This window comes from Podarcis cretensis (assembly GCF_951804945.1).
Source record: "Podarcis cretensis genome assembly, chromosome: 13".
Classification (NCBI taxonomy): Eukaryota; Metazoa; Chordata; class Lepidosauria; order Squamata; family Lacertidae; genus Podarcis; species Podarcis cretensis.
The window spans coordinates 53,827,770-53,854,153 of record NC_137182.1 but is presented as its reverse complement, the minus strand read 5'-3'; the positions used below and the strand labels follow the sequence as shown (position 1 = coordinate 53,854,153).

At 51.7% G+C, this 26,384-nt stretch overlaps 2 protein-coding genes across 2 annotated transcripts in view; both read right to left on the bottom strand.

Moving 5' to 3' along the window:
* Positions 1–4,184, bottom strand: part of ACADVL (acyl-CoA dehydrogenase very long chain) — a 31,226-nt gene extending 27,042 nt beyond the window's left edge. The window contains exons 1-2 of the mRNA XM_079951879.1: positions 4,016–4,184; positions 3,108–3,186 (exon numbers count right to left, since the gene is read on the bottom strand). Coding sequence (XP_079808005.1) covers positions 3,108–3,186; positions 4,016–4,080 — 144 coding nt within the window. The 5' untranslated portion in view covers positions 4,081–4,184. The remainder of the gene's footprint in view (positions 1–3,107; positions 3,187–4,015) is intronic.
* Positions 4,185–6,959: 2,775 nt separating this feature from the next.
* DVL2 (dishevelled segment polarity protein 2) lies at positions 6,960–24,458 on the bottom strand. Its single transcript, XM_079951844.1, has 16 exons — positions 24,273–24,458; positions 22,594–22,663; positions 22,041–22,195; positions 20,516–20,625; positions 20,252–20,384; positions 19,161–19,251; positions 18,816–18,885; positions 17,171–17,310; positions 16,935–17,011; positions 16,781–16,848; positions 16,344–16,478; positions 15,222–15,353; positions 14,882–15,058; positions 12,683–12,907; positions 8,733–10,500; positions 6,960–8,475 (listed from the first exon to the last, which is right to left on the bottom strand). Exons 1-15 carry the CDS (start codon positions 24,446–24,448, stop codon positions 10,013–10,015), a joined length of 2,247 nt encoding a protein of 748 aa, XP_079807970.1. The 5' UTR covers positions 24,449–24,458; the 3' UTR covers positions 6,960–8,475; positions 8,733–10,012.
* Between the last annotated feature and the right edge of the window lie 1,926 nt (positions 24,459–26,384).

Below are 26,384 nucleotides of genomic sequence, written 5' to 3'. Positions count from 1 at the left end.
TACTTTATTTGATATAAGTTGCTTATTCTAAAGTTATGTTTTATTATCACATTTTTGCGTTGGATTAGATTGTGATAAGGTGTACGTTCTTTGTTGTTTCTTCAGATTGCAAACCACCTTGGGTATAATAAAACAGAAAGGTGGTATACAAATGAAAAGCGAAATGAAAAATGAAATGATAAAAAAGGAGGTTCCAGCTCAACACCAGGAGGAACATTCTGACAGCAAGAGCTGCTTGACAGTGGAACGGACCCCCTTGTGAGGAGGCGGGCTCTCCTTCCTTGGAGGTTTTTCTGCAAAGGTTCGAAGGCTATCTGCCATGGATGCTTTAGCTGAGATTCCAGCATTGCAGGGGGTTGGGCTAGATGACCGCTGGGGGTCCCCTCCCAATTCTATATTACAGTTATACCTCGGGTTACAGGTGCTTCAGGTTGTGTGATTTCGGGTTGTGCACTGTGCCAAACCTGGAAGTACCGGCACAGGTTACTTCTGGGTTTCAGTGCTTGCACAGAAGCGCTAAATCGCGCTTTGCATATGCGCCAAATTGCAACCCGTGCACGCACAGCGCTGCAGGTTGCGAACGTGCTTCCCGCACAGATCACGTTCGCAACCCGAGCGTCCACTGTACTATGATTCAGCCTGCCCACTTCTGGGAGCAGGGAGCTGGTCCTCCGGCCAAACCCAGCACAGTCCCTCTTACTGGTTCAGACTGGAGCCGAACCTGAAATCAACCCTGCAGTGGGAGGGAAACTGCAGAGCAAAATCCTGGCAGGATTCCAGGACGGCCGGGACATTTGCCGCTTTGTTCCAGGAATTCCAACGCAGCTGGGATGAGCAATCTTCCTCCTTTGGCAGCAACATCACCAGGGCGCCTGGGGCTCAGCTGGTAACAGCTCACCTTTCCCCTACATACTTCCCAAATCGGGGATTAAATAACCTGACCTTTCCCCTAGAAAATGCCGCATGGAAGTCAGGGAGGGAAGGATATCCAGAATAACACCTCGATTTGCCGAACCGGCAGGGCTGCAGGTGACACACAATCCCTGCTCTGCATCCTCTTGTTATCTCCCGCTTGGACTACTGCAATGCGCTCTATGTGGGGCTACCTTTGAAGGTGACCCAGAAACTACAACTAATCCAGAATGCAGCAGCTAGACTGGGGACTGGGGGCGGCCGCCGAGACCACATAACACCGGTCTTGAAAGACCTACATTGGCTCCCAGTACGTTTCCGAGCACAATTCAAAGTGCTGGTGTTGACCTTTAAAGCCCTAAACGGCCTCAAAGGAGCGTCTGCACCCCCATCGTTCTGCCCGGACGCTGAGGTCCAGCTCCGAGGGCCTTCTGATGGTTCCCTCATTGCGAGAAGCCAAGTTACAGGGAACCAGGCAGAGGGCCTTCTCAGTGGTGGCGCCCGCCCTGTGGAACGCCCTCCCACCAAATGTCAAGGAAATAAGCAACTATCTGACTTTTAGAAGACATCTGAAGGCAATGTTTAGCCATGAAGGCAGCCCTGTTTAGGGAAGCTTTTAATGTTTGATGTATTACTGTATTTTAATATTTTGTTGGAAGCCGCCCAGAGTGGCTGGGGAAGCCCAGCCAGATGGGCGGGGTATAAATAATAAATTATTACTGTTATTATTATTTGTACAAAATCAGCCTTTTAAGCATAGCAGCAGCCAAACTTTGGAACTCAATGCCTACTGACACCAGGAAGGTACCCTTTTTGTGCTCTTTTTCAGGCAAATTAGAAGCAGGCAGGCAGGCAGATGATAGATGATAGATAGATAGATAGATAGATAGATAGATGATAGATAGATGATAGATAGATGATAGATAGATGATAGATAGATGATAGATAGATGAAAATTACTTTCTCTGCCCCCTTTGTCTCCCCATTTCTATTTTCCCCCCAACCTGTAATAGTAATGTTTCACATTCAATGTATGAAGGACTCTATGAACTGAGAACAGAGCTTTATGCACTTTTGCTACCAAGAAAATCTTCTAATAAAGCAATTACCAAAAAACCATTTTTGTTTAGGCAAGCCTCCCCAGGTATATGGAATGTTTACACGTGTTAAAAAAAAAAAGAAGCAGCTTATTGCTGACCTTAATTATTACCCAACTGCTTTAAACAGGCGTTTTAAAGCGTTTTTTATTGATAATTTCACTTTTCCGTCATCTTCGTAAACCGCTCTTTGTTCTACAAGCAAGCAGCGTATTTACGAGACAAAATAATACGTCTGGAAGTGACAAGTTATAAATCCGTCTGGTTTGAGGTGGTGGAAATGTGTGGCTAGATTTCACCATGGTGGGGTTGCAGCAGCCTCTGGGGTGGAGCGTTTATAAAAAAAAGGGGGGTTCAAAATGCATCTTTTGTGGGGTGGGCAGTTAATAGATGCCAGTTCCAGACATTTGGGTGAGAAAGGGTTGCCTTTTAGAGCAACCAAATCCTAAGGACACACTCTGACTTCAAAGCACTTCAACTGGGGGGGGGGGGGACTTTGGCCTCCCTGTCATGGGAACCTGAAAAGTATTTGGGGCACCAGGGGTTCAGAATTTATATATATTCTTTTTCCGGGGTGGAGTGGAGAAGATGAAAGGAATAAGTGAGGCCAAAAGCTGCTGGGGTTCTCAATGAGCCTAGGATAAAATGCACCTCACTTTCCAAAAGCTGCTTTTGGTTTTTAAACCCACCACGCTCCTAGTCCACATGGAGGAAGGGATAAGTTAACATGACTCACTCCCCCAGAAAGCGCCAAGCCCAACAAAGGGTGTTGCAAGCATAAATGAGATTAATGAGTGCGCAATTCGTCAAAATTAGGAAGCCACGTGTCTTGGATAACGATAGAGGAAGGGCTAAAAGGTCCACAGACCTGTTTTGCCAGCACCCGAAACAACAACCGTCCCACGCCACACGGCCCACAAATCCTTACCTTTTTAAACCTCCCCCCTAAAACAAAAAACAAAAGCCCCTTCGCACAACCATCAAACTGCAAAAGCCCCTGGGCCCGATCCACCACAATCAGGGATTCCCATTAAAATAAAGAGGCGTAACTAGAAATAGACCCTGCTCCTTCCCCCCCCCCCAGCACCCCCAAAATACCTCCGCCGTCTGCGTAGCATAGAGTCTCCTTCCATTTGGGTGGGGAGGGGGGTACGTCAAAGCCGGGAGCCCACCAGACCTGGGAAGGGGGAAAAAAGCAAGGGGTAATTCAGGAGGAGAGGGTGGATTAGTGAAACGGCTCCTGACTTTACCTGGCCAGGTAAAGTGGCTGTGGTTGTAAATATGTATAATTTTATTTTTTAAGAAACAGCCAAGTTTCTAAAGGCTTTTTGTGGGTGTGGAGGAGGCTCCCCAATTTTCTTTTTAGGGCCACCACCCCCTGGTTTCCTTAAACCCATCCTCAGTGCCCCCACCACCCTACAGAAAGAATTATTCAGAACAGCAGCCCGCAGGACCCACTTAGGAAAGTAATAACACAGTAAAGTTCGAAGCAGCGACGAATAATTGTACGTTTGTTCAAAGTCCAGGTAAGACTCTTCCGTTTAATCCCTTCCAGTTCAAAGTCAGTGCTTTTTTCCTGGGGGGTACGCATACCCCTAAACATTTTGTGAATCTTTGTACTTTGGTCCATTTACTGTACTTAATTCCCCCAGATTTGAACTATAAAATTGCGATTTTCTTGAGTCAAAATGAGAGCACCTCCCCCCAAGAAAAAACCCCAAACATTTTTTTAAGGGAAAAAAGCACAGCTGTCTCCTATCGCCCCCCAACAGGTAACCCCACCATCCCGTCTCCCCAAAATTATCCACTTATGGGGAGGGTAATGGAACCCCACACTCAATAGCTCCACACCACCCTCTGCACCCCTAAACCCCTTCCCACCAGCCCCCACCCCCTTCCAAAGCACCCCACACCCAGATCCCCCCCCCAAAAAAAAACCCCACCACCCCACACCCACCAAAAGGCAACTTCTCCTGCCCCCTTTCCAAACCATGGTCCAGACTCACCCTGGGGGGCTGCTCAGCCGCAGGAGGCTCCAGCAGAACTTGGGGGGCAGCCTCAAAGTCTGCATGGCTTGGGGGGTGTCTAAGGGATCTGCCTTCCTCTGCCTCGGAGGTGCTTTCAAGTTTCTGTTTGCCTGCTTCTCCCTCTTGCTCCTCCTTATGCAAGGTCATCAGCTCAAAAAAATGTGCGTGGGGGGGGATAGGGCTAATTACTTCCTGCCCCACCCATGGCCCCGGGGCATGCTGGGAGTTGTAGTTTTCTTCCCCCATGGAGACGTGGCTTTCCTTTCCAAGCCAGCAGAGGAAGAAAGCATGTTTTGGTGGGGGTGTTTTGGAGAGAGTTGGCCTGCCCTGAGCATATGCAAAGTGCATTTCTTCCCCCTGCTAATCTAGGGCAGTGCACCCCGGGCTGAATTTATTCCTTTACTGCAGCGCTGCCCCCCACCCCCAAAATGTCTCATTTTCCTACTCATATTGAAATAATGCCCCTCAATGAGGCCAAACTTAAGATTCAGAAAATGTTTAGAGGTGTGTGTACCCCTGCGTACCCCCCAGAAAAAAAGCACTGCTTTATTGTATTAATGCCCCACTGAAATAAAAAATTTAAGGTCGTGTGTGTGTGTGTGTGTGTGTGTGTGTATATGTGTGTGTGTGTGTGTGTGTGTACATACACACACACACACACTGTATATAAAAATGTTCATAACTGAATATATAAACCACATGTCTGAAACCCCACAGGAAAAAGTCCTGAAACCATTTTGTCCCTCCCAAACTGATCTCAAATATTTCTCTGCAAGGTCGTAGGAAAATGGAAAAGCCTCCCCATTGTCTTTTCGGTTCACAAATCCTGTCTTAAGGATATGTCTGTGTATGAATAGAGTGAGCCTGTGACCTGGCTCAGGAACTAAGTATTTGTCATTACAAAAGACTGGCCAGGCTCCCCAGGGTATCCAATCAAGTGACCATTAACAGGTAACCTGCCAGACAGGAGGTAAACAACGCACTCAGATTTCTGCTGTAGACCGCCCTTTCTGTGATGTAGGTATGATGTTTCTGGGGGTGGGCTTGGACTCCAGGGTGGGCAATTTAAAATGTCTATATAAGGGCGGGCACACCTGGGTTCTGAGTCCTCCTCCTTTCCTGCGTGAGAGGGGAGCACCCTGTTGCAACAGTTCAATAAAGATCAGGCTTACTAGCTGCTTTGCTTCTCAATATTCTCTGGTTGGCCTCTGCTCTTTTCTCCGACCGATGGAGAACCTACAAAGGACTCTATAAGGGCTCTTGTGTCCCCCATAAGGGAAGAAGGGCAGATTTTCGTTTATTACACCATCTTTTCTCTTTCAGGGAGATCAAGGTGGCATACATGGTTCTCCGCCCCGCTAATTTTACTCCCCACAACAACCCTGTGAGGTAGGTTAAGCTGAGACAAGCGGCGACTGGCCGATGGTCAACCAGTCAGGATTTGAAACCTGGTCTTCAAGGTCGTAGTCCGACACTCTAACCAATGCGCCATGCTGGTTAATTTAAAGCTGTAGCCAGGGGTGCATCTGCCCATGTGCAGAGGGGAACAGGGGTCTCCCTGGCAGGCTGCCCAGTTTCTGCCCTCCCCAACAACCATACAAGGGGATTAGGGCTCAAGGGGTTTCTAGGCCTTAGAAAGCGAGGTCCACAGCCCAGTCTGAAGAATAATGTTGGGGTCCCAAGGCAAGGAAGAAGCAGAATTTAAACAAGGGCATTCTCGCTTCACTTGGCGTGCCCCGTCTTTCTGGCTCAGATCCTGGTTTGTCTTGGCCGGATGCAGCCATAAACCATGGTGCCACTGAGCCCGTGCAGAGTGCCCACCGCCTATCAACCTGCAAGGGGTGGCCTGCTTCTTCCAGGAAGCTGTTGGGAGGAAACTAGTTCACATCAGCTCCAACTGACATGTCCAATAGCCAGGGATGATGGGAATTGTAGTCTAGCGATACCTGTAGGGCCAGATTCTGCCTTGCGTGACTCTTCTAATTTAACTGCAAGGCAAGCTTATCTTGTGGGACAAATGGGAGAGGCTAAATCTACATGACCCCCTTATCATGGGACAATCTGCTTTTCAGCAAAACATCCCAGATGCCATTTGAAATTGTTCCATTATTTACCTTGCCTTGTGCTCTGCCACTCCTTGCTGTCAACCGTGCTTGGAATATATTTAAGGAGGGCAAAGCACTCTCGATTTGGGGAGATGCTCCTGCACTATTTGCATGCAGAATTTGGTAGGAAATGACTGGAGTGTGAAGGGACCTACCTATTCTGCAGCAGGAACGTTGGAGGTTCTGTTTCTTTCCAGTCAGGAGGGGAAGGAAATAAACCATTCCCACGCAGCGTAAATTTAATCCATAGCCACCCTGGACTCCCCTCCCCCAAACTTTCCTTTTTTTTCCTTTGTAAGGTGGGCCAACTGCTGGCCCTCCAATTTTGACCTTGAGAATGGGCAGGCAAAATAAGGCCTGGGGGCTGGATGCAGCCCAATCGCCTTCTGAATCCGGCCCGCAGATGGTCTGGGAATCTACGTGCTTTTACATGAGTTGAATGTGTGCTTTTATTTATCTCTGAGTTATTTTATTTATCTCTGGGTTATTTGTGGGGCATAGGAATTTGTTATACATAGATAGATAGATAGATAGATAGATAGATAGATAGATAGATAGATAGATAGATAGATAGATAGATAGATATAGATGATAGATAGATAGATAGTCTGGCCCCCCACAAGGTCTAAGAGACAGTGGACTGGCCCCCTGCTGAAAAAGTTTGCTGACCCCTGACCTTGAGTATCGAAGACCGGTTTTGGCCAAAGAACTGCAAGATGCCTACAGCGCCAATTCCAAATCTTGCCATCCAGTTTACCCCCCCCCAAAAAAAAACCCCATTCGAGCATCACGTAAACAAAATGCACAAGTTGACACACTTTGGTTTTATTTGGTTGTTTTTTTAATTATTACTGAATGGTGGTTTTTTTTTTTTGTACACAAAAGAGCTAAAAAATAAATATGTTATTACAAAATAGTTATCTGCTACTGATCACACGCACGCACACACACACCCAGGCCCCTAGAGAGAGGGGAGGGCTAAATACTGGAGAGGGGCCCCAATCCCTAGGGGGGTGTCTCCTGCTGCAACCTAGAGACAAAGACTCGCAGGAACATGCAGGTGGGAAGGAAGTAGCACCATTGAAGAGGAAGTTCGTACCCTGTTTGGGGAGGGAGGCAAGTCGGGGTGGGGTGGGGGCGTTGAATACCTTTCCTCCTCCCTTCCACTTTTTCCCTTCTTCCCCGGATGAGACTCTGCAGGATTCAGGGGATAGAATTGCTACAACTCTGGATGGGGCAGCGACAGGAGAGTTAAGAGAGAGAGAGAGAGCGCGCAGGAAGCGAGACCAACATACTACCTGGCACCGCTCAGGAGGTAACAAGAGGCAAATTTCAACATCCACGCTCTGCACCTGGGTGTGGAAACTGAGAGGCGCAGCACGGCCGGTCGAACCACCTTCCCATCCAGGTGAGGAAAAGGTTGCGTTCTGCAAGAGTCCCTAGCCTGGCTTCTGAATCCGGGAGGATGGAAGTGTTGAGGAATCTCGGCTCTCAGCTCTTATCCTGGGCGTCCCTAGTTAGAAAGGCCCTGAATCCCAAAATACTCCACCCCACACTTTGCATGTGCCCAATTCGCTCCTGCGATTAAAAAAATGAAGATTCCTGGCTTAGGGGATGGCAGTTTATTTGGCCCTAGAGTAGGGTTGCCATATGTCCGGGAAAACCCGGTTATGCCCCCTTTTGGGGGGCTAACATGCCCATCCGGATTTTTACATTTTAAAGGCAATGTCCAGGTTTTTTGGGGGGAGGGGGCTCTGCACACCTGCAACTGCATGCCTATTTCCCCAGCTCGGGCTGGCAGCGGCTTGGACTGTTCTCTTTTTTTGCTCTTAAGATATGGCAACGCTAGAGAGATTACAATCTCTGGAGTCGGGCATAATACTAAGGCAGGAATTGTGGTTTCTTTCTCCCCAGCTCTAGAGGGAAGGAGCAAAGCGGGCACAATCTGCCCGGACCGCACAAAACCTGGTTTTAGGGCTTACTGCGACAATTTGCAGGTGAAGATTCTTTGGGGTTTGTTCTCCTGCCCACCTACATCGCAAGGCAAAGGGTGAACTATAACCCTGAAGATCCTGCCCAGTGAGAGGCTTCAAAACCGAATTCTCTCTCTAAAAAGAATTTTAAGGGCTGGGGGGGGGGGAAACACGTCTGTGAGCAAAACAGACGCATTTCAGTCCTGAGCTGTGTTCCCCCAAAAGTGTCGCACACAAGAGGTCCGTACAGGCCTAGATCCAAGAGTTCCCCCTTTGTATGACAGAAAGTATTCCTCCTTTCACTGGCAGAAGAGAACTTTTGGATCCAGTATCCGCTGCCAACAAAATACCGTATTTTTCGCTCTATAAGACGCACCAGACCATAAGACGCACCTAGTTTTTGGAGGAGGAAAACAAGAAAAAAAATATTCTGAATCTCAGAAGCCAGAACAGCAAGAGGGATCGCTGCGCAGTGAAAGCAGCGATCCCTCTTGCTGTTCTGGCTTCTGGGATAGCTGCGCAGCCTGCATTCGCTCCATAAGACGCACACACATTTCCCCTTTTTAGGAGGGAAAAAGTGAGTCTTATAGAGCAAAAAATATGGTAATTATTATAAACAGCCTGAAGATGGAATCTGAACTCTGTGCCCTAGAACCAAAAGGACTCCTATCCCACATCAATAGCCTGGTCTTTCCTTGGGATTCAAACAGGGGGCAAAGGATGTTGGGGTTTTGCCTCAAGTTGCCTCCGCCCCCCGCACGGGATGGAAAACTTTAGCAGCTGAAACAGCAACAGGCTGCAAAGGAAACAAACACATTTTCTATTACAAACAGGGCAAAGAGCACAATTCTGGCAGCGACCCTGGAATCAAACGTCACCAGTGACACTTTGGTTGTAAACCCTTCAAAATGCAAAGAGTTGTAGTGTTAAAAACACACAATAAAAAAAAAAAGAATGATCTCACATTTGGGGGGGGGATGTAGTGTAAAAATGAGATCTGGGGCAGGGGGGAGACTTTTATACAAAAGGAAGGTTTTTTTTTAAAAAAAATGAACCATCTTAACTCCAAAAACATGAATAAAAAAAATTAAGAAAGTTTCCTCTTTAATAGAAAAAAAAAACGTAACAGCACAAAACAAAATGAGCACTTCATTGACACCGGGTTTTTGGGGATCAAGTGGGGTGCATGGATGGGGATCAAATGAATCTACTCTTCCGCTAGGAAGCGGAGGCATCGAGACTCACCTGCTCACAAAACCATAGAATAGATCAGGTCATGTGACAGGAAGTCCTGGGCCGTTGCCCTGGGTCATGTGACATTCCAAGGCGGCCACCTGACCATGGAAACTCGAGGGGGGCCAAAATTCAGAGGACACCAGTTCAAGGCAGATACAAAACAGGAGGCAGAGGTCACATGATTCTAGAGACCTGAGTCACATGATTAAAAAGTGGCCAAGCCAGCCACGGTAGTAAAAAAAAAGTTTAAAAAAGACGGCTCACAATATGGAAGGCGGAGCCATCTGAACGCAGTAAACGAGAGAGGACCCGTCAAGCCACGTGTGACATCACGGGATGAAGGCAAACGGTTCTGCTGGTGTAGGAAAAATTGCTGGCAAGGCGGGCGTGGGTCACGCAAGCCCTAAGCTGAGCCACGGAAGTGCCATGGAAGTGGATGGCGGCCACATTGCTTCCGGCCGAGTCGGAGGACCACAACGTGTGCCAACTGGGGGCAAGAAGCAAATGTTTGGGTCCATCCGAAAGGCTCTCTTGTGGCATGTGTGTGGGAGGGGGGGGCCATGAAACCCCGGCAGAGGTCAGAGGGTTGTGGAAGGCTCTGGGAACGGAGGCCACAGCGGTGAGCGCAAGGTGGGGCTCAGGGACCCCCCCCCAGCCTCAGTTCACATCACGTCGACAAAGAACTCGCTGGGGTTCCCCATGGCCATGTGGAACGACTGGCGGCTGGCCGTGAGCTCGGGGGGCACCGAGCCCAAGTCGCGCACAGGGGGGGCGCCGGGGGGCTGGACGGCCGCCGCGGCCGCAGCAGCTGAGGGTGGGGTGGGGGGCGGGACCATCATGACCACCATGGGGTTGTAAGCCAGGGGGATGCCCCCGGGGGCAGCGTAGGCCGCGTGGAGGGAGTGGTGGGAACGGATACTGCCACCCCCCAGGCTGTGCTGGCTGCGCTGGGAAGAAGACCCCTCCCCGCCGGGCCCCACCGTCACCCCGCCGCGCTGGCTGCCGCTGCGGATGGAGTACTCCGACTCGCTGCCGCTGCCGGACTTGGAGTCGGCCCCTGCCTTCTCTTCCTTGGGCTTGCCGGCCCCTCGGCCAGCCCCACTGCCACCGCCACCGCCATCACTGCGGTTTGACCCACTGCTCCGGCTGCCTGCAGAAAAGAAGGGAGAGAGGAGGCGTGTAAGTCAGGGGAGGTAATGTTTACCTACTCTCTAATAATAATACTTAGTTGTTGTTGGCAGCTGTCTGTCTCCAGAAACAATGGAGTGCACCTCCCAATGGAGTATTTAAAGCATGATAAAACATCAAGCATTAAAAACTTCCCTAAACAGCGCTGCCTTCAGATGTCTTCTAAAAGTCAACTAGTTGTTTAATTCCTTGACATCTGATGGGAGGGTATGCCACTACCAAGAAGGCCCTCTGCCTGGTTCCCTGCAACCTCACTTCTCGCAGGGAGGGAACTGCCAGAAGGCGCTCGGAGCTGGACCTTAGTATCCGGGCAGAACGATGGGGGTGGAGACGCTCCTTCAGGTATACTGAGCCTTTGAGGCCATTTAGGGATTTCAAGGCCAACACCAACACTTTAACTTGTGCTCGGAAACGTACTGGAAGCCAATGTAGGTCTATCAAGACCGGTGTTATGTGGTCTCGGCGGCCGCCCCCAGTCACCTGTCTGGCTGTCGCATTCTGGATTAATTGCAGTTTCCGGGTCACCTCCAAAGGTAGCCCCACGTAGAGCACATGGCAGCAGTCCAAGCGAGACATAACCAGAGCATGCGCCACTCTGGCGAGACAGTCCGCAGGCAGATAGGGTCTCATCCTGCGTACCAGATGGAGCTAGCAGACAGCTGCCCTGGACACAGAATTGACCTGAGTCTCCATGGACAGCTGTGAGTCCAGAATAACTCCCAGGCTGCGCACCTGGTCCTTCAGGGGCACAGTTGCCCCATTCAGGACCAGGGAATCTTCCACACCCACCCCTGTCCCCCAAAAACAGCACTTCTGTCTTGTCAGGATTCATCCTCAATCTGTTAGCTGCCATCCATCCTCCAACCACCTCCAGACACTCACACAGGCCTTCACTCACTCATCCAGCGAATCCTGAAGGGCCCTTGCTTGTGCATGGGCATCATGCAAGGCTGGGAACTGCTTGTCCCAACTGGGGGACCCAACAGCTGCCACTGGGCAGCCCGCAGCCCTGATACCCCAATACAGCAGTCGGAAGAGCCTGACACTCTTAATCTCAGGGTGGAGAGTTTGAGCCCCATGTTGGGCAAAAGATTCCTGCATCGCTGGGGCTGGGGTTAGATGGCCCTTGTGCTAGATGACCCTTCCAACTCTCCTAGGATTCTGAGCGAGGGCCATTTGCAAACACAATAAAAGGCGGTGAAGGTCCTGTGTGAGTGTCTGGAGGCAGTTGGAGGATGGATGGCGGCTAACAGGTTGAGGTTGAATCCTGACAAGACAGAAGTACTGTTTTGGGGGGACAGGAGGCGGGCGGGTGTGGAGGATTCCCTGGTCCTGAATGGGGCAACTGTGCCCCCGAAGGACCAGGTGCGCAGCCTGGGAGTCATTTTGGACTCACAGCTGTCCATGGAGGCGCAGGTCAAATCTGTATCCAGGGCAGCTGTTTACCAGCTCCATCTGGTACGTAGGCTGAGACCCTATCTGCCTGCGGACTGCCTCGCCAGAGTGGTGCATGCTCTGGTTATCTCCCGCTTGGACTACTGCAATGCGCTCTACATGGGGCTACGTTTGAAGGTGACCCAGAAACTACAACTAATCCAGAATGCGGCAGCCAGACTGGTGACTGGGAGCGGCCGCCGAGACCATATAACACCGGTCTTGAAATACCTACATTGGCTCCCAGTACGTTTCCGAGCACAATTCAAAGTGTTGGTGCTGAACTTTAAAGCCCTAAACGGCCTCGGTCCAGTATATCTGAAGGAGCGTCTCCTCCCCCATCGTTCTGCCCAGACACTGAGGTCCAGCTCCGAGGGCCTTCTGGCGGTTCCCTCACTGGGAGAGGCCAAGCTACAGGGAACCAGGCAGAGGGCCTTCTCGGTAGTGGCGCCCGCCCTGTGGAACGCTCTTCCAGCAGATGTCAAAGCGATAAACAACTACCTGACATTCAGAAGACATCTGAAGGCAGCCCTGTTCAGGGAAGTTTTTAATATGTGACATTTTAGTGTATTTTTCATCTTTGTTGGAAGCCGCCCAGAGTGGCTGGGGAAACCCAGCCAGATGGGCGGGGTACAAATAGTAAATTATTATTATTATTATTATAATAAAAGGGCCAGGCGAGATCCAGGGCTGCCCCCCCCCCCCCGTACCTTCGCTGTGCTGGCTGCCGGCACTCCCCATGCCGTAGCTGTAGGAAGAGAGCTCATGGTAAGGCGGGGGCTGGGGGCTGTAGGGGTGGGGCGCCGGGTACTGGTAGGAGAAGGTGGGCATCAGAGGCCAGGGGGTGGCGCCCGGCAAGGGCAGCGGGGCCAGGGTGTCCTGGTCTGAGGCGCCGCTGGAGCCATCGTTGTCGTTGAGGGAGAGGTTGGCCATGTCTGGAGGAGGAAGAGGAAACCGGAAATGAGGAGTCCGCCCAAGTGGAGAAAATGTAAAGAGGCTGGCTGCTGGATCGGGCCCATCTAGTCCAGCACCCTGTTCCAAGCAGATGCCCCAGAGGGAAACCCAAAAGCAGGATGTGACCAGAAAGAGCCCTCTCCCCTCCTCGTGTGGTTTCCTGAAACTGGAATTCAGAAAGACCACAACCGCTATGGTTAGCGGCCATTGATAGCTTTCCATGCAAGGAGGCAGCCGCCCAGAGCAAGACACTCAAATCAGCGTTCAGCTGTCAAGCTGAACCGTGAGGGGCTAAGGATGGAATGGAAAGGACAGGAAGAAACACCATGGACAGAATAAATGTCACACACAGGAAGAGCATCGATACAGTAGGAGATCTTCACTTGTAGTCTTATAAATTAATGTGTCAACAAGAACAGAAGTTAGGAATATTGCAGCTGTTGTATAAAGGATTACTATTATGACAGGAATGTAATTGAAATCAGATTTTGGAACACAGGAATAAAGTAAACCATCAATTCTAGCACACGGGGGGCCACCGAAATTATGTAATTTGGCATTCGAATGATTTGTATTAGGATTTGCATTACAAGTTGGCGTTGTTATAATGAGGCTATTATTGGATTGTTGTAAATGAAAAACTAATAATTTTTTTTTTTTAAAAAAAAAAGGTGGAATGGAAAGGAATGAGGCACAGATCATTCCTGAAGACAATTACACAGGGCAGAGGGAGAGATTTAGCAACTAAAACAACCTGTGTTATTCTCCTCCTCAGGACTCTCCGCCTGCCTAGGAGGAACCCAAGACCATCTCAGCTGAGCTGGCTTAGACTGACCATATGGTCTAATTCAGCAGTGCAATTTAGTGTGCGTTTGTATTCCACAGCCTGGCAAACTATGGGATGGAGCACACGGAAAATTCAACGAAGTCCATGGCTGTGACCAGCTTCAGGGCTTTCGGCAACAAGGCAGGGGCCAACCTGAAAGCTGCAAGCAGATCAGGCAGGCAGACAGTGCGGGTGTGAGATCCGGCAAACAGAGAACAGAGCAGCCTCCTCCCCCCCCCTCCCCAAAGCTGGCACCCTCCAGATGTTTTCAACAACTTCCACCAGCCCCCGCCAGCACAGATGTTCCCATCCCTTGTCTCATGAGACCAGGGCCCTGCGGGATGATTTCTTTCCGCAGGGCCTGTTAGACAAAGTTGTTCCGCCTGGCCTTTGGCTTGGAATCAACTTGATCCCTTCGCCCTCTTTCCTTTCTCTTTCCCCTCCTATTTGGGGACACCCCTGGCTTTTTTCTGGCCCAGTCTGGATAGCTGGCCTTGGTGAAGATTTGACGTTTTTGATTTGAGTTTCTACTGAAATGAGGCTGCATTTTAATGTTGTACTTTAATCTTGTTTTATTTTAATCAATTGTTTTTATACCTGATGTTAGCCACCCTGAGCCTGGGCTGGGCTGGGTAGAAATAAAATTTATTATTGTTGTTGCTGTTGTTACTACTATTACTATTACAGTATTACTATTACAGTATTATTATTATTATTATTATTATTATTATTATTATTGCCTTAATCATCTCTTCTCTTGGGCTGAGGCCCATCTAGGTTGAATGGCCAGAACCTGTTTGAAGGAATTCAGAACAGCGTGCCTCTGAACATGCCTGGACTGTGTTTTCTTGCACTCCAAGCAACCTTCACCGCTGCGCTGCCATTAGCAATGTGGGGAATGCCTCTTGGTTTTGGTTCCAGGTGTTTTTGACTACAACTTCCAACAGCTGCATTGCTATACATCCGCATGGGTTGGGGATGATGGGAGTTCTAATTCAGAACAGAGAGAGAGAGAAAGAAAAAGAAAAAGAAAAAGAGGAGAAGAAAGGAAGGAAGGATGGAAGACAGACAGAGCTTGGGGAAGGCTGGAGCAGAGCTACAGTTCTGAGCAAAGCCTTTTCCTCCTTACAGTTTTCACAGCCGCTGAAGTCTCCGAAGATGTAGTAGCACTGCTCAGAGAAGGTGATCTTGTTGACCGTGTGGCGGATGAAGCCAGCCTTCAGGAGGTTGCTAGCGTACTTGCGGGCCTCTCGGCGGTCCTGGAAGCCCTCCACGTGGTGGTACAGCCAGTCCACCACATCCGAGCCTGGGAGGGGTGGGCGACAGGGGTGAGGGAGAGAGCCAGGGGGCCAGCTAGGCTGCCACGGAGGGCTGCATGGGTCCCTCGCTTCAGGGCCTGGGGAGCTGAATTCCGCTCCCTGCCGCCTTTCCACCCTCCCTCCTGCCTCCCCCGCTCCTCAGCACGGTACCTAGGAAAGCGTTGGGGATGGTGATCTTGAGCCACATGCGGTCGCGGACCTCCAGGCCCGACTCTGGGGAAGCCATGGCCTTGGTGACGGAGGCCATGTCGGTGTGGATGGACAGGTTGAAGTCGTCAAAGCCTGAATGTGGGACGACAGGGGAAAAGGGAAAGAGAGACCTCCGTCAAACTCCCTGGGATGCGAGATCCCGAGTGAGGTTTCCCCCAGGGGAGCTGAGGCATCATTTTTCTGCAGCAGCTAAAAGTGCCCAGGGGCCAACGCGCTCCAGATTGTCTTCTTGACATATAAAATAAAATCAGACCAAACGGCAAACGCAGCAGCTCAAGTCCCACAGGTCTATCAGTGTCTACTTTTTCTATATATATTTTAAAATAAAAATATTGAAATCGTTATGCTTCAGACTATGGAGCTCTTTGTAATCATGGGCCACAATGCCCCTTTCCTCTTGGAATGTTCTACCACCGACTCAGTAAACTGCAGAGCTGAACTCTTTCTTTATTGACAATTGTGACGACTAAGGGTTTTTAAAAAACTCCTTTTTCTTTCACTTCTTTTTTTCCTGTACCTGACTGTCATTATTAACACTCAATTAAATGTATTTTTGGGGGGAGGGTGGGAAGAAAGAAATAATGTTATGGGAAAGGTGTGGAAAATGCTCAGATCCTGGGATCTTCTGTGGATGTGCAAGACAAATGAGACAATTGGTGCGAATGACCCAGAAACAAGGGAGTGAGATGGGAGACTTAAAATAATCCTGCATATAAAAACAATGTGAAAGAAAAAGATGCTGGCCACATGACCCGGAAGCTGTACGTCTGCTCCCTCGGCCAACAAACCCACAACCCTAGAGTCGGCCACGACTGGACCTAATGGTCAGGGGTCCCCTTTACTCTTTACCTTTAACTGCTTTTAAATAAATACGCCAGATATGGGATTGCATTCATGCCGCTGGGTTTCCCACTGGGGGTCCAGCAGCCGACACTTGGTGCTCCTTGAGAGAGGGGCCACAGAGATTTTCAGAAGAGGGCTTACACCTCCTTTTGCCCCTGTCCTCTCCCTCCTCCCCACTCCCCGGGTAACAATCAGGGCAGAGCGATATGGGTCACTCACGTTCAGTTTCAGTGACAGAGGTCCCTGAGGTGATGGTGCTCATCGAACTGCTCCCAGGGTAGGCAGCAAAGGCCCCAGTCAGGGCAGCTGAATGCGACACCCAAGCCGCTGGGTCGATAGGCTGGATTGGCTCATCTGGACGCAACACAGACAAGGAAGAAGCCTTAGGAAATTCCCCAGCGAACCGAGGCTCCCGGCCTGCCCTGCTCTCCCCCATCCCAGAGTCCAGGCCCTAGAACCAGGACATTTCCAGATCCGGAGCCCAAACTCTGCCTATGCAGGCCCGGCTGTTTGGCAAAGCATCTTAGGTTTGGGGGACAGGGGGACCTGTGGCCTGCTATGGCTTGGAAGTCCATTTCACTCCTTTTGGGTCTGGTGGAACCAGAGCAAAGTCTCTTGAGGGTTTGGGGGGACACACATGAGTGTTGGCCACTTACTTCTAGGCAGGGTGAAATAGCCTTGCGGGGAGGGGTCCCAGCACTTGGCCACTGTCAGCACAATCGGGCTGCAAAGGAAAGGCAAGCGTGAGGTCCAGGCTGCCCCCGCAAGGCAGCCCAGCGCTCAGGAGTGCCCGGGGGAAAGCCCACTCACCCCGGCTTGTGGACAATCTCCCGCAAGACCCTCACGGCGTCGTCGTTGCTCATGTTCTCAAAATTAATGTCGTTGACCTGGGGCAGAGAAGAAACAAGCACTGCTAGGCCGGCTTGATGCTGTGGCTCCGGGGCGCTGCTCTCTCCCCATCCTCAGCCCCCCAAAACAGGAAGGAAGCTCCCCAAGGGCTTTGAGGAGCGTCCTCTCTCCCCCCCCCCCGCAGCCGCCGGGCTCACCTGCAGCAGCATGTCCCCGGGCTCGATCCGGCCGTCTGCCGCCACTGCGCCGCCCTTCATGATGGAGCCAATGTAGATGCCCCCGTCCCCTCGCTCGTTGCTTTGCCCCACGATGGAGATGCCCAGGAAATTGTACTTTTCTGCTCAGGAAAAAGGCGGGGAGAGAATAAAGGAGGTCAAGTCCAGCAATTAACTAGAAGGTGGTGGTGTGCTCCTTCGCGGGAGGTTTAGAAACAGAGGCTGGATGGCAACCTGTCAGGCATTCTTTAGCTGTGATTCCTGCAGTGCAGGGGGTTGGAATGGACAACCCTCGGGGTCCCTTCCAATGATTCTAATAAATGATAATAAATGATTCTAATAAATCAGGCATGTCCAAAGTCAGTTTCGGGGGCCCACCGGTCGGTTTAATCTGGCCCCTGTTTATTTCCTGGGGTGAAAATCCAAAAAAAAACCTTAACAACTTCAAACAACCTAAAACAAGCTCAACAACTCCAACCGTAAAAGAAGCTCAACAACTTCAATCCTAAAAGAAGGTCAACAACTTCGGTCAGCCCCCACAGCCCTTCACTTCATCAAATCTGGCCCTCTTTGGACACCATTGTAATAAATGAAGAAACTGAGGATGGGTTGGTGGACCACCCAAGTCAACGTGAGAGGAGCCAGATGTGGTTACGCCCCCCCCCCATCATCCCTGAGCGTTGGCCCTGCTGGCTGGGTCTGGTGGGAGTTGAGAGTCCAACAAAGTTGGGGTGGCGCACAGGCTCCCCCACCCCTGATCTATCCCTTAACCCCCCCTGGCAGGTTCCTGCCTTACTTTCTCATAAAAGGGGAGAGGAGATGCTATGCCCACCAGAAGAACTCTGCTTGCAGTGTGGCTTAAAAATGCCTATTCTGGCATTTTGCTGTTCAGCTAGCCGGCCTACAGACTTCAACCCTCTCCCTTATAGTGATTTGCTCACATGCACAGCCCTGCCTTCCATTGCCTCTGAAATCCCCCATTTTGGCCACTCACCCTTTCTATTTCAAACATCCCCCGATCGCTCCCTTACCCAGTGCTTTTTTTTCTTATAAATGTTTAGGGGTACTCTCATTTTCCTACCCATACAGTGGTACCTCGGTTCTCAAACAACTTGCAACCCAAACACTGCAAACCCAGAAGTGTTCCAGTTTGCGAACTTTTTTCAGAAGTCGAATGTGCTCCATTTTGAGGTTATGCTTCCGATTTGAGTGCCACGCTTCCGTTTTGAGTGTTACGCTGAGGTCTGTCTGCTTTTGCTATTTATTTTGCGTTTTTGTGGATCTTTTTTGTGTGTGACTGTGTGGAACCCAGTTCAGCTACTGATCGATTGATTATATGACTGCAGTATTGCTTTCATTTTATGGCTCAATGGTCTCATTAGATAGTAAAATCCATGTTAAATTGCCGTTTTAGGGGTTGTTTTTAAAAGTCTGGAAATGATTAATCCATTTTGCATTACTTTCTATGGGAAAGCGCACCTTGGTTTTGGAACGCTTTGGTTTTGGAACGGACTTCCACAACGGATTAAGTCTGAGAACCAAAGTACCACTGTATTGAAATACTCCCCCTCAATGAGGCCAAACTTAGATTCCCCTGTGTCCCCCAGAAAAAAAGCACTGCCCTTACCCATGTTCAGGGTAACGGTGATGATGTTGAGAGACATGGTTGAGTCGGTGACGCTGCTGAAGGACGAAGTCTGAAAGAAGAGTTGGAAAAGAAAGGAGTGAGCAGAGGGACCTCAGAAGAGCCTGGCTGCAGGATCAGGCCAACGGCCCATCTACTGCAGCACAGCAGCCAACAAGACGCCTGTTGGAAACCCTCAAGCAAAGGGGGAATCAGAGTGAAGATTATCCCCACTCTCCCAGAAGCTTATTCCTCTCCCCCTCCATGCAAGACAAGAGATCCTGCCTCCTCCATCACCTGTGGAGCAGCAACCCACATGGCCACTGCAGACCCCCCATGCCAACCTACCCGCTCAAGACGTGGCGGGCGCTGCTTCCGCCGCCTACGGTGGCGCTTGAGGAGGCGAGAGGCGCTGCTCTGCTCTGTGGAGCTGCTGAACCTGCCCAGGAAAGAGGGGGAGAGAGACCCTCAAGCCCAACTGCCAGGCCAGGGATGCAATGGCGGCAAGGTCTTTGTGTGTATGTGTGTGTGTGTGTATACACCCCCCCACGTTTTTCCGCCTATAAGACGCCCCCCCCCCATGTATAAGACGCCCCCAATTTTGGGGGACTCCGATTTAAGAAAATGAGGGGAGATGCCCCCGTGTATAAGACGCCCCCTAATTTTTGACATTATTTTTAAAGGAAAAAACCTAGTCTTATACACTGAAACATACGGTATATTTTATTGAATTTAACTATTGCATCACATAAGTAAAAAGAAAACGCACCATCCACCAACTTGCAAAAATATGTTACACAGAAAGCAAAATGTTACCAAAAAATAAATGTTTCATATAAACAAAATCAAGTTCTTCCATCCTTTAAGACTTCCGTCTCTCTCAGCATGGGTCTTTCATTTCCTCAATAACTGCATTATATTATAACAATTAACTTAAGATATGTTGTCTGTATTCTTTATGCCATATTATATTGCGAGCATGTTTCACTCCCGCTAGATGGCAGGGCTCTTCCTTCCCTGACACCCTGAACCTGGACGAATCTCGCCACTTCTCAGCCTCACGTGAGGAAAATCCCACCTTTCATCTTCTTGGCATCAGGGACAGCTCCGGGAGGTAGGCTAGGCTAAGAGGTGGTGGCTGGCTCAAGGTCCCCAGTGAATTCCCTGGGTGAGTGGTGATTTGAAGCCTGGTCTCTCCCACATCCTAGTCAGACACTCTAACCACTACACCACACTGCCTAGAGCCAACTGGTCAGAGTTCCTGACTTTGCAATGCTCTTAGGGAGACTGCGGGACAGGAAGAGCGCCAAGACCCCCTGAAAAGCAAGACGTGTTTCAGAGGAGACCCCACCTCCACAGATCCCAGGAGAAGCATTTCCAAGGGGAAGGACCCACTGGCTACTCGCAAACGAAAACGCCGGCCCATTTCTGCCCCATACCTGCTCATGGTGTCATCATCGTCTGAGTCGCAGAGGCTGGTGGTCTCAAGTTCGCTGGTCAGCAGGGTGGAGGAGCTCTCGTACCCAGCCAGGTGCCGCTCCAAGCGGGACTGCCCGTTTAGCCGGTGCCCACCTAATTATTGTAAAGGCAAGGAGAAAAGCGTACGGTGGACTCACAAAATGGCCACTTCACACACATGCACACCCTCCCCTGCAGCCCACAGAGAAGAGACCCGGAGTTTGTGCTCCCAGGCGGCCACTGACCTCCATGCTCCATGCTCTCCCTGCGGCGTGGCCGCTCCCGCCTCAGCGACACAACGGACTCAGTCTCAGTTTCGTGGTCCAGGTTCTCATGGCTGCTGGAGATGTTTGGGCTGCAAAGGCAGGGAAAGGGCCTCCACCACTGAATTGTATCACAACAGTACCTACCAGAGTTTAGGAACGGGCACCTCCCCAAGTCCCTCATTCAGGAAACCCTCAAAACATCCCCTCAAACTTGGCCCAGAAAAGAAAAACCTATAGCCTATAGTATTTTTTGTTCTCGTGTTGTGTTTTAATGTTATGAACCACCCCGTAATCTCTGGATAAAGGATGGTATACAAAATTAATAAGTAACACAGTAATGTATTGTACAGGCCAAGATATTTTACTGATGTACTGTATAATTATTATGTATAATTTTTGTTTGCATGCTTCTGTTTGACTGCAACCTGTATTTGGTTGCCTTGTTAATAAATCTGAATTACAAAATGTGAACTTGGCTATGTGAAATTTCCTGAAGAATACCACAGATTTATGCTCTGGGCTCCTTTGGGGGAAGACACTAAGTATAAATCTAATAAATAATATTTCCTTTTATGCAGCATGCAATAGTCAAAGTAAAAAGGTAAACGACCCCTGGATGGTTAAGTCCAGTCAAAGGCAACTATGGGGTTGCGGCGCTCATCTCACTCTCAGGCCAAGGGAGCCAGCGTTTGTCCACAGACAGCTTTCTGGCTCATGCGGCCAGCAGGACTAAACCACTTCTAGTGCAACAGGATACCGTGACAGAAACCAGAGTACACAGAAATACAGTGGTGCCCCGCAAGACGAACGCCTCGCAAGACGGAAAACCCGCTAGATGAAAGGGTTTTCCGTTTTGGAGGCGCTTCGCAAAACGAATTTCCCTATAGGCTTGCTTTGCAAGACAAAAATGTCTTGCGAGTTCCTGCGGGGTTTTTTTCCTCCCCTCCCTTTTTCTAAGCCGCTAAGCCGCTAAAAGCCGCTAATAGCGCTAATCCGTCAATGGGCTTGCTTCGCAAGACGAAAAAACCGCTATATGAAGAGAGTCGCGGAACGGATTAATTTCGTCTTGCGAGGCACCACTGTACCATTTACGTTCCCTCCATAGCGATACCTATTTATCTACTGGCATGCTTTCGAACTGCTAGGCTGGCAGGAGCTGGGACAGAGCAACGGGAGCTCACCCCGTCACAGGAATTTGAACCGCCAACCTTCTGACTGGCAAGCCCAAGAGGCTCAGTGGTTTAGACCACAGCGCCACCCGTGTCCCAAATAGTCAAACACTGTAAGAACATAGGAATAACTTGATGGATCAGGTCAATGACCCATCTAGTCCAGCATCCTGTTCTCACAGTGGCCAACCAGATGCCCATTATGGGAAACCTGCAAGCAGCACCTGGGCCCAAGAGCAGCTCTCCCTGTGGTCTCCAGCAACTGGTACTCGGAAGCACTGCACACCCACCCGGCGGTAAACCCAAAAGCCCACGTTCAGTCTCCCCTTACTCACTGGAAGGAAGGGGGTCGGGAATCCCCAATGCCACTAGTCCGCTCCACGGGCAACGGAGGAAGTGGCGGCGGTGGTGGCGAAGGTTCTGGTCGTACCTCTATGGGAGGAGGGGGAGGGGGAGGGAGCTCAGGCTGGGGGTTCTCAGAAGACACAAGCTGTGGCAGGGAAAAGGAGGAGGTCAAATGAGGAACATGTAATCATCCCCCATCCTTACCTCCCCAAAGACTGACCACCTGTTTGGGCGCTAAATAAACCCTCAGAAGCCAAATGCCAGGAGTTTAAGTAGAGGAAATGGGCCCTGCTGGATGAGGGCAAAAACTCCTGCTAGGCTGGCCTCTCACAAGCCCCTCCAGATGTTTTGGACTAGTACTCCCCACCAGGTCCAGCCGGCATGGCTGTGGCAAAGGGGACAGCCAGCCAGGTGCCCCCAGGAAGCTCATAAGCAGGGCTTGAGGGTAGGAGGCCAAAGCAAAACCCCAGACCTAAAGCCAACCCCCAGTTAGGTCTAGGCTCGGGAGGGTGCCCACAGCAAGACGATGTGCCAACTTCATACCCAGGAAACGACTCTGCCATTGAAGCAAGGGAGTTTTGCGTTGTCATCGGAGATCTCCTCCTTCACAACCCTTCAGCAGAAGGAAGAGAAAAGGGAATCAGGAAAGGGGGCTTCCAAGGAGCAAGAAGTGACTACAGTGGTACCTCGGGTTAAGTACTTAATTCGTTCCGGAGGTCCGTTCTTAACCTGAAACTGTTCTTAACCTGAAGCACCACTTTAGCTCATGGGGCCTCCTGCTGCCGCTGCGCTGCCAGAGCACGATTTCTGTTCTCATCCTGAAGCCAAGTTCTTAACCTGAAGCACTATTTCTGGGTTAGCGGAGGCTGTAACCTGAAGCGTATGTAACCCGAGGTACCCCTGTAGATGCCTGTGGCCCCTGGGACTCCCAACTATGAAGCAGCGGGAAGCTACTCCAAGCATCCCAAAGTGCAGAAAGGGTGTGCTCTGGGTGCCTGTTGGAGGGTGGGGGGAGATGGGGTGGATCCTGCGTCCCAGAGGCCTGGTTCCCTTTCTGTGTGGAAGGGCCACATCTCAGCATCTAATTTCACTGCAAAAGGCCAACCCACGGCAGCATCTCCAGGTAAACCTGGGAACGCCTCCTGGCAGAGTTGCTGCCAGTCAGTGCTGACCCTACTGAGCTAGACGGACTACTGGCTGGATGCAACGAAAGGCTGGGTGTCCTTTCTCTCCCAGGTGCTTGGTGTCTCTGTGAAGTGTGTGGCCGGGGGCAGGGCTGTCCCCCAGATCCCCTCAGAGAGCAAAGAGATCCTTCTCAAGAAGATCAGAGCCCCTTTCTCAGGGTCCTCTTCTGTGAGGCAGGAGGGCCAGGTTGACCCCTCGACCGTGCACGGCCCTGGCACAGAAATGTGTGGGTGCTTGGCTCTTGGATGGGGAATTTTGTGTGTGCGTTTGCACCTATGGTGTGAGGGGAGGGCCTTCTGCCAAGCACCTGGGGGACCACAAAGGTGTGCCAGGACGCCTGGGTCCCCAGGAGCTGAGGGTCTCTCTCTCGGATGCCTGGGTCCCAAGGAGCTGAGGGGATGGGGGTGCCTCTCCCTTTCTCGGACGCCTGGGTCCCCAGGAGCTGAAGGGGTGGGCGTGCCTCTCCCTTTCTCGGACGCCTGGGTCCCCAGGAGCTGAGGGGATGGGGGTGCCTCTCCCTTTCTCGGACGCCTGGGTCCCCAGGAGCTGAGGGGGTGGGCGTGCCTTTCCCTTTCTCGGACGCCTGGGTCCCCAGGAGCTGAGGGTCTCTGTCTCGGACGCCTGGGTCCCAAGGAGCTGAAGGGGTGGGCGTGCCTCTTCCTTTCTCGGACGCCTGGGTCCCCAGGAGCTGAGGGTCTCTGTCTCGGACGCCTGGGTCCCCAGGAGCTGAGGGTCTCTGTCTCGGACGCCTGGGTCCCAAAGAGATGAAGGGGTGGGCGTGCCTCTCCCTTTCTCGGACGCCTGGGTCCCCAGGAGCTGAGGGTCTCTGTCTCGGACGCCTGGGTCCCCAGGAGCTGAGGGGGTGGGCGTGCCCCTCCCTTTCTCGGACGCCTGGGTCCCCAGGAGCTGAGGGTCTCTGTCTCGGACGCCTGGGTCCCCAGGAGCTGAGGGGACTGGCGTGCCCCTCCCTCTCTCGGACGCCTGGGTCCCTTCCCCTCGAGGTCTCTCTCTCTCTCTCTCTCTCCGGGGCCTCGTACCCGAAGTCCTGGTCCATGCTCTTGAAGAAGTACTTGGCTCCCGGCCGGGCGAGGGCCGCCTTGACGTGGCCCAGGGTGATGCGCTCGGCCGGGACGGGGATCTTGACCAGGTAGGGCGTCTCCTCCTCGTCCAGGTGGTAAATCACCTTCGTCTCCCCCGCCGCCGGCCCCGGCATCGCTGCCCCCGCCGCCCCGCCAGGCCCGGGGCCCGCCGCCAGCGCCATGGCAACCGCGCGCCCGCCCGCCCCGCCCACCAATCAGCTCCCGCGCGCCGCCAGACGGACAGAAAACGGCCGACGGGGGAGGAGGAGGCGGGGAGAGAACGTTCGGAGGAGGCGGCGGAGGGGCGGGGGGGGGGGAAGAGGGCAGGCGGGGAGCGCGGCGCGAGACTCCCCTCGCGCAGCGGCAGCGTTTCCCGGCGCGTCCCTACGTCATCACGTTTCACGTCGTCGTCCTCCTCCTCCTCCTCCCACTAGGCATAAACAGACGTGAGGGGAAGGCGTCGCCGCCGCCGCCGCGCCACGTGACGCAGGGCGGTCCCTTCTTCTCCCCGTCCCTGCCTTTCATTGGACCAACAGCGGGAGGAAGGAAGGGGTCACGTGCGCGAGAGCCGCGTTCGCAGCCCCCGGTCACGTGCCACGCAATGACGCGGCACGCCGCGGGGCATGAGGGGAGGCGGAAGTTCATGACGCCCCGGAAGGGGAGGGCGGAAGGAGGGGAAAAAAAAGACATTCCCCGTCTTTGTCCTCCGGCAGGAACAGCCTCCTGTCACGTGAGCGCGGGACTGACGACTCCCCGGGGGGAGGGGCCTCTGGCGGTGTCAGGAACTCTGCACATGCTCAGGAGCCGCGCTGAAAAAAATGCTCAGAGGCTTTTCCTTTCATAGAACGGGAGGTGACCTAGTATTTAAAATAATCGGAAGAGGGAGAGGAGGTGGTGCTGGGATTAAAAGGGGCCTGGGAGCCAGTATAGGGCAAGGCTATGACCTGGCCTCCAGCTGCTCAGCAAGCAATGCTTGGCCACAGCAGAAAGTCCACAGATCCACACGAACATCAGACCCTGCTAAAGTTCTTTTGCACAAGGAACAAGGGCCAGTGTGGTTAAGAGCGGCAGATTTGTAATCTGGGGAACCAGGTTCGCGTCCCCACTCCTCCACATGCAGCTGCTGGGTGACCCTGGGCTGGTCACACTTCTCTGAAGTCTCTCAGCCCCACTCACCTCACAGGGGGAGGAAGGGAAAGGAGAATGTTAGCCGCTTTGAGACTTCTTCAGGTAGTGATAAAGTGGAATATCAAATCCAAACTCCTCCTCTTCTTCCTGCTAAATGCCAGAGAAACAATAAGAGACTCTCCACTCCTATCCCAGGAGAGGATTCCCCTGCCATGGATAAGACCACCCAAGCCTGCTTTGCAGGGGCAGCAGGGGCACTTAAAGGTAAAGGGACCCCTGACCATTAGGTCCAGCCGTGGCCGACTCTGGGGTTGCGGCATCTCGCTTTACTGGCCGAGGGAGCTGGCGTACAGCTTCCAGGTCATGTGACCAGCAGGACTAAGCCACTTCTGGAAGCGCATGGAAATACCATTTACCTTTCCACTGGAGCGGTACCTATTTATCTACTTGCACTTTGACGTGCTTTCGAACTGCTGGGTTGACAGGAGCAGGGGCCGAGCAACAGGAGCTCACCCCATCGCGGGGATTCGAACCGCCGACCTTCTGATTGGCAAGTCCTAGGCTCTGTGGTTTAACCCACAGTGCCACCTGCGTAAGAAAGGGCACGCAAAGCTGCCTTTCACAAGGCAGTTAACTCAGGACTGTCTACAGAGAGACTGGCAGTGGATCTGCAGGGCTTCAAAACAGGGCATATGCCCAAACCTACCTGGATCTGCCAGAAATTGGGCCTGAGCCCTTTTGAATGCAAAGCAGGTGCTGGCATGGAAATCTAGAATGGTCACACAGTGATTCACAGCCCATTGCACAGAAGTGGGTGCATACTGTGTGCAGGGCTCCACACGTGCGTGTGTGTACGCATGGCCATGGCACAAGACATTCGGAGCATTGGCCAAGATCAAATGTGGCCGATGGGCCAGAAAGGTTCAACCACATTCAGAGCAT

Coding starts and splice junctions, on each gene's coding strand:
- DVL2 (XM_079951844.1), bottom strand. CDS start 24,448: ATGCCGGGGCCGGCGGCGGGGGAGACGAAGGTGATTTACCACCTGGAC. Junction 18,886..19,160: donor GCCCGCCACGTCTTGAGCGG/GTAGGTTGGCAT, acceptor CTCTTCTTTCAG/ACTTCGTCCTTCAGCAGCGT. Junction 16,479..16,780: donor CTATTTCACCCTGCCTAGAA/GTAAGTGGCCAA, acceptor TGTTGCGTCCAG/ATGAGCCAATCCAGCCTATC.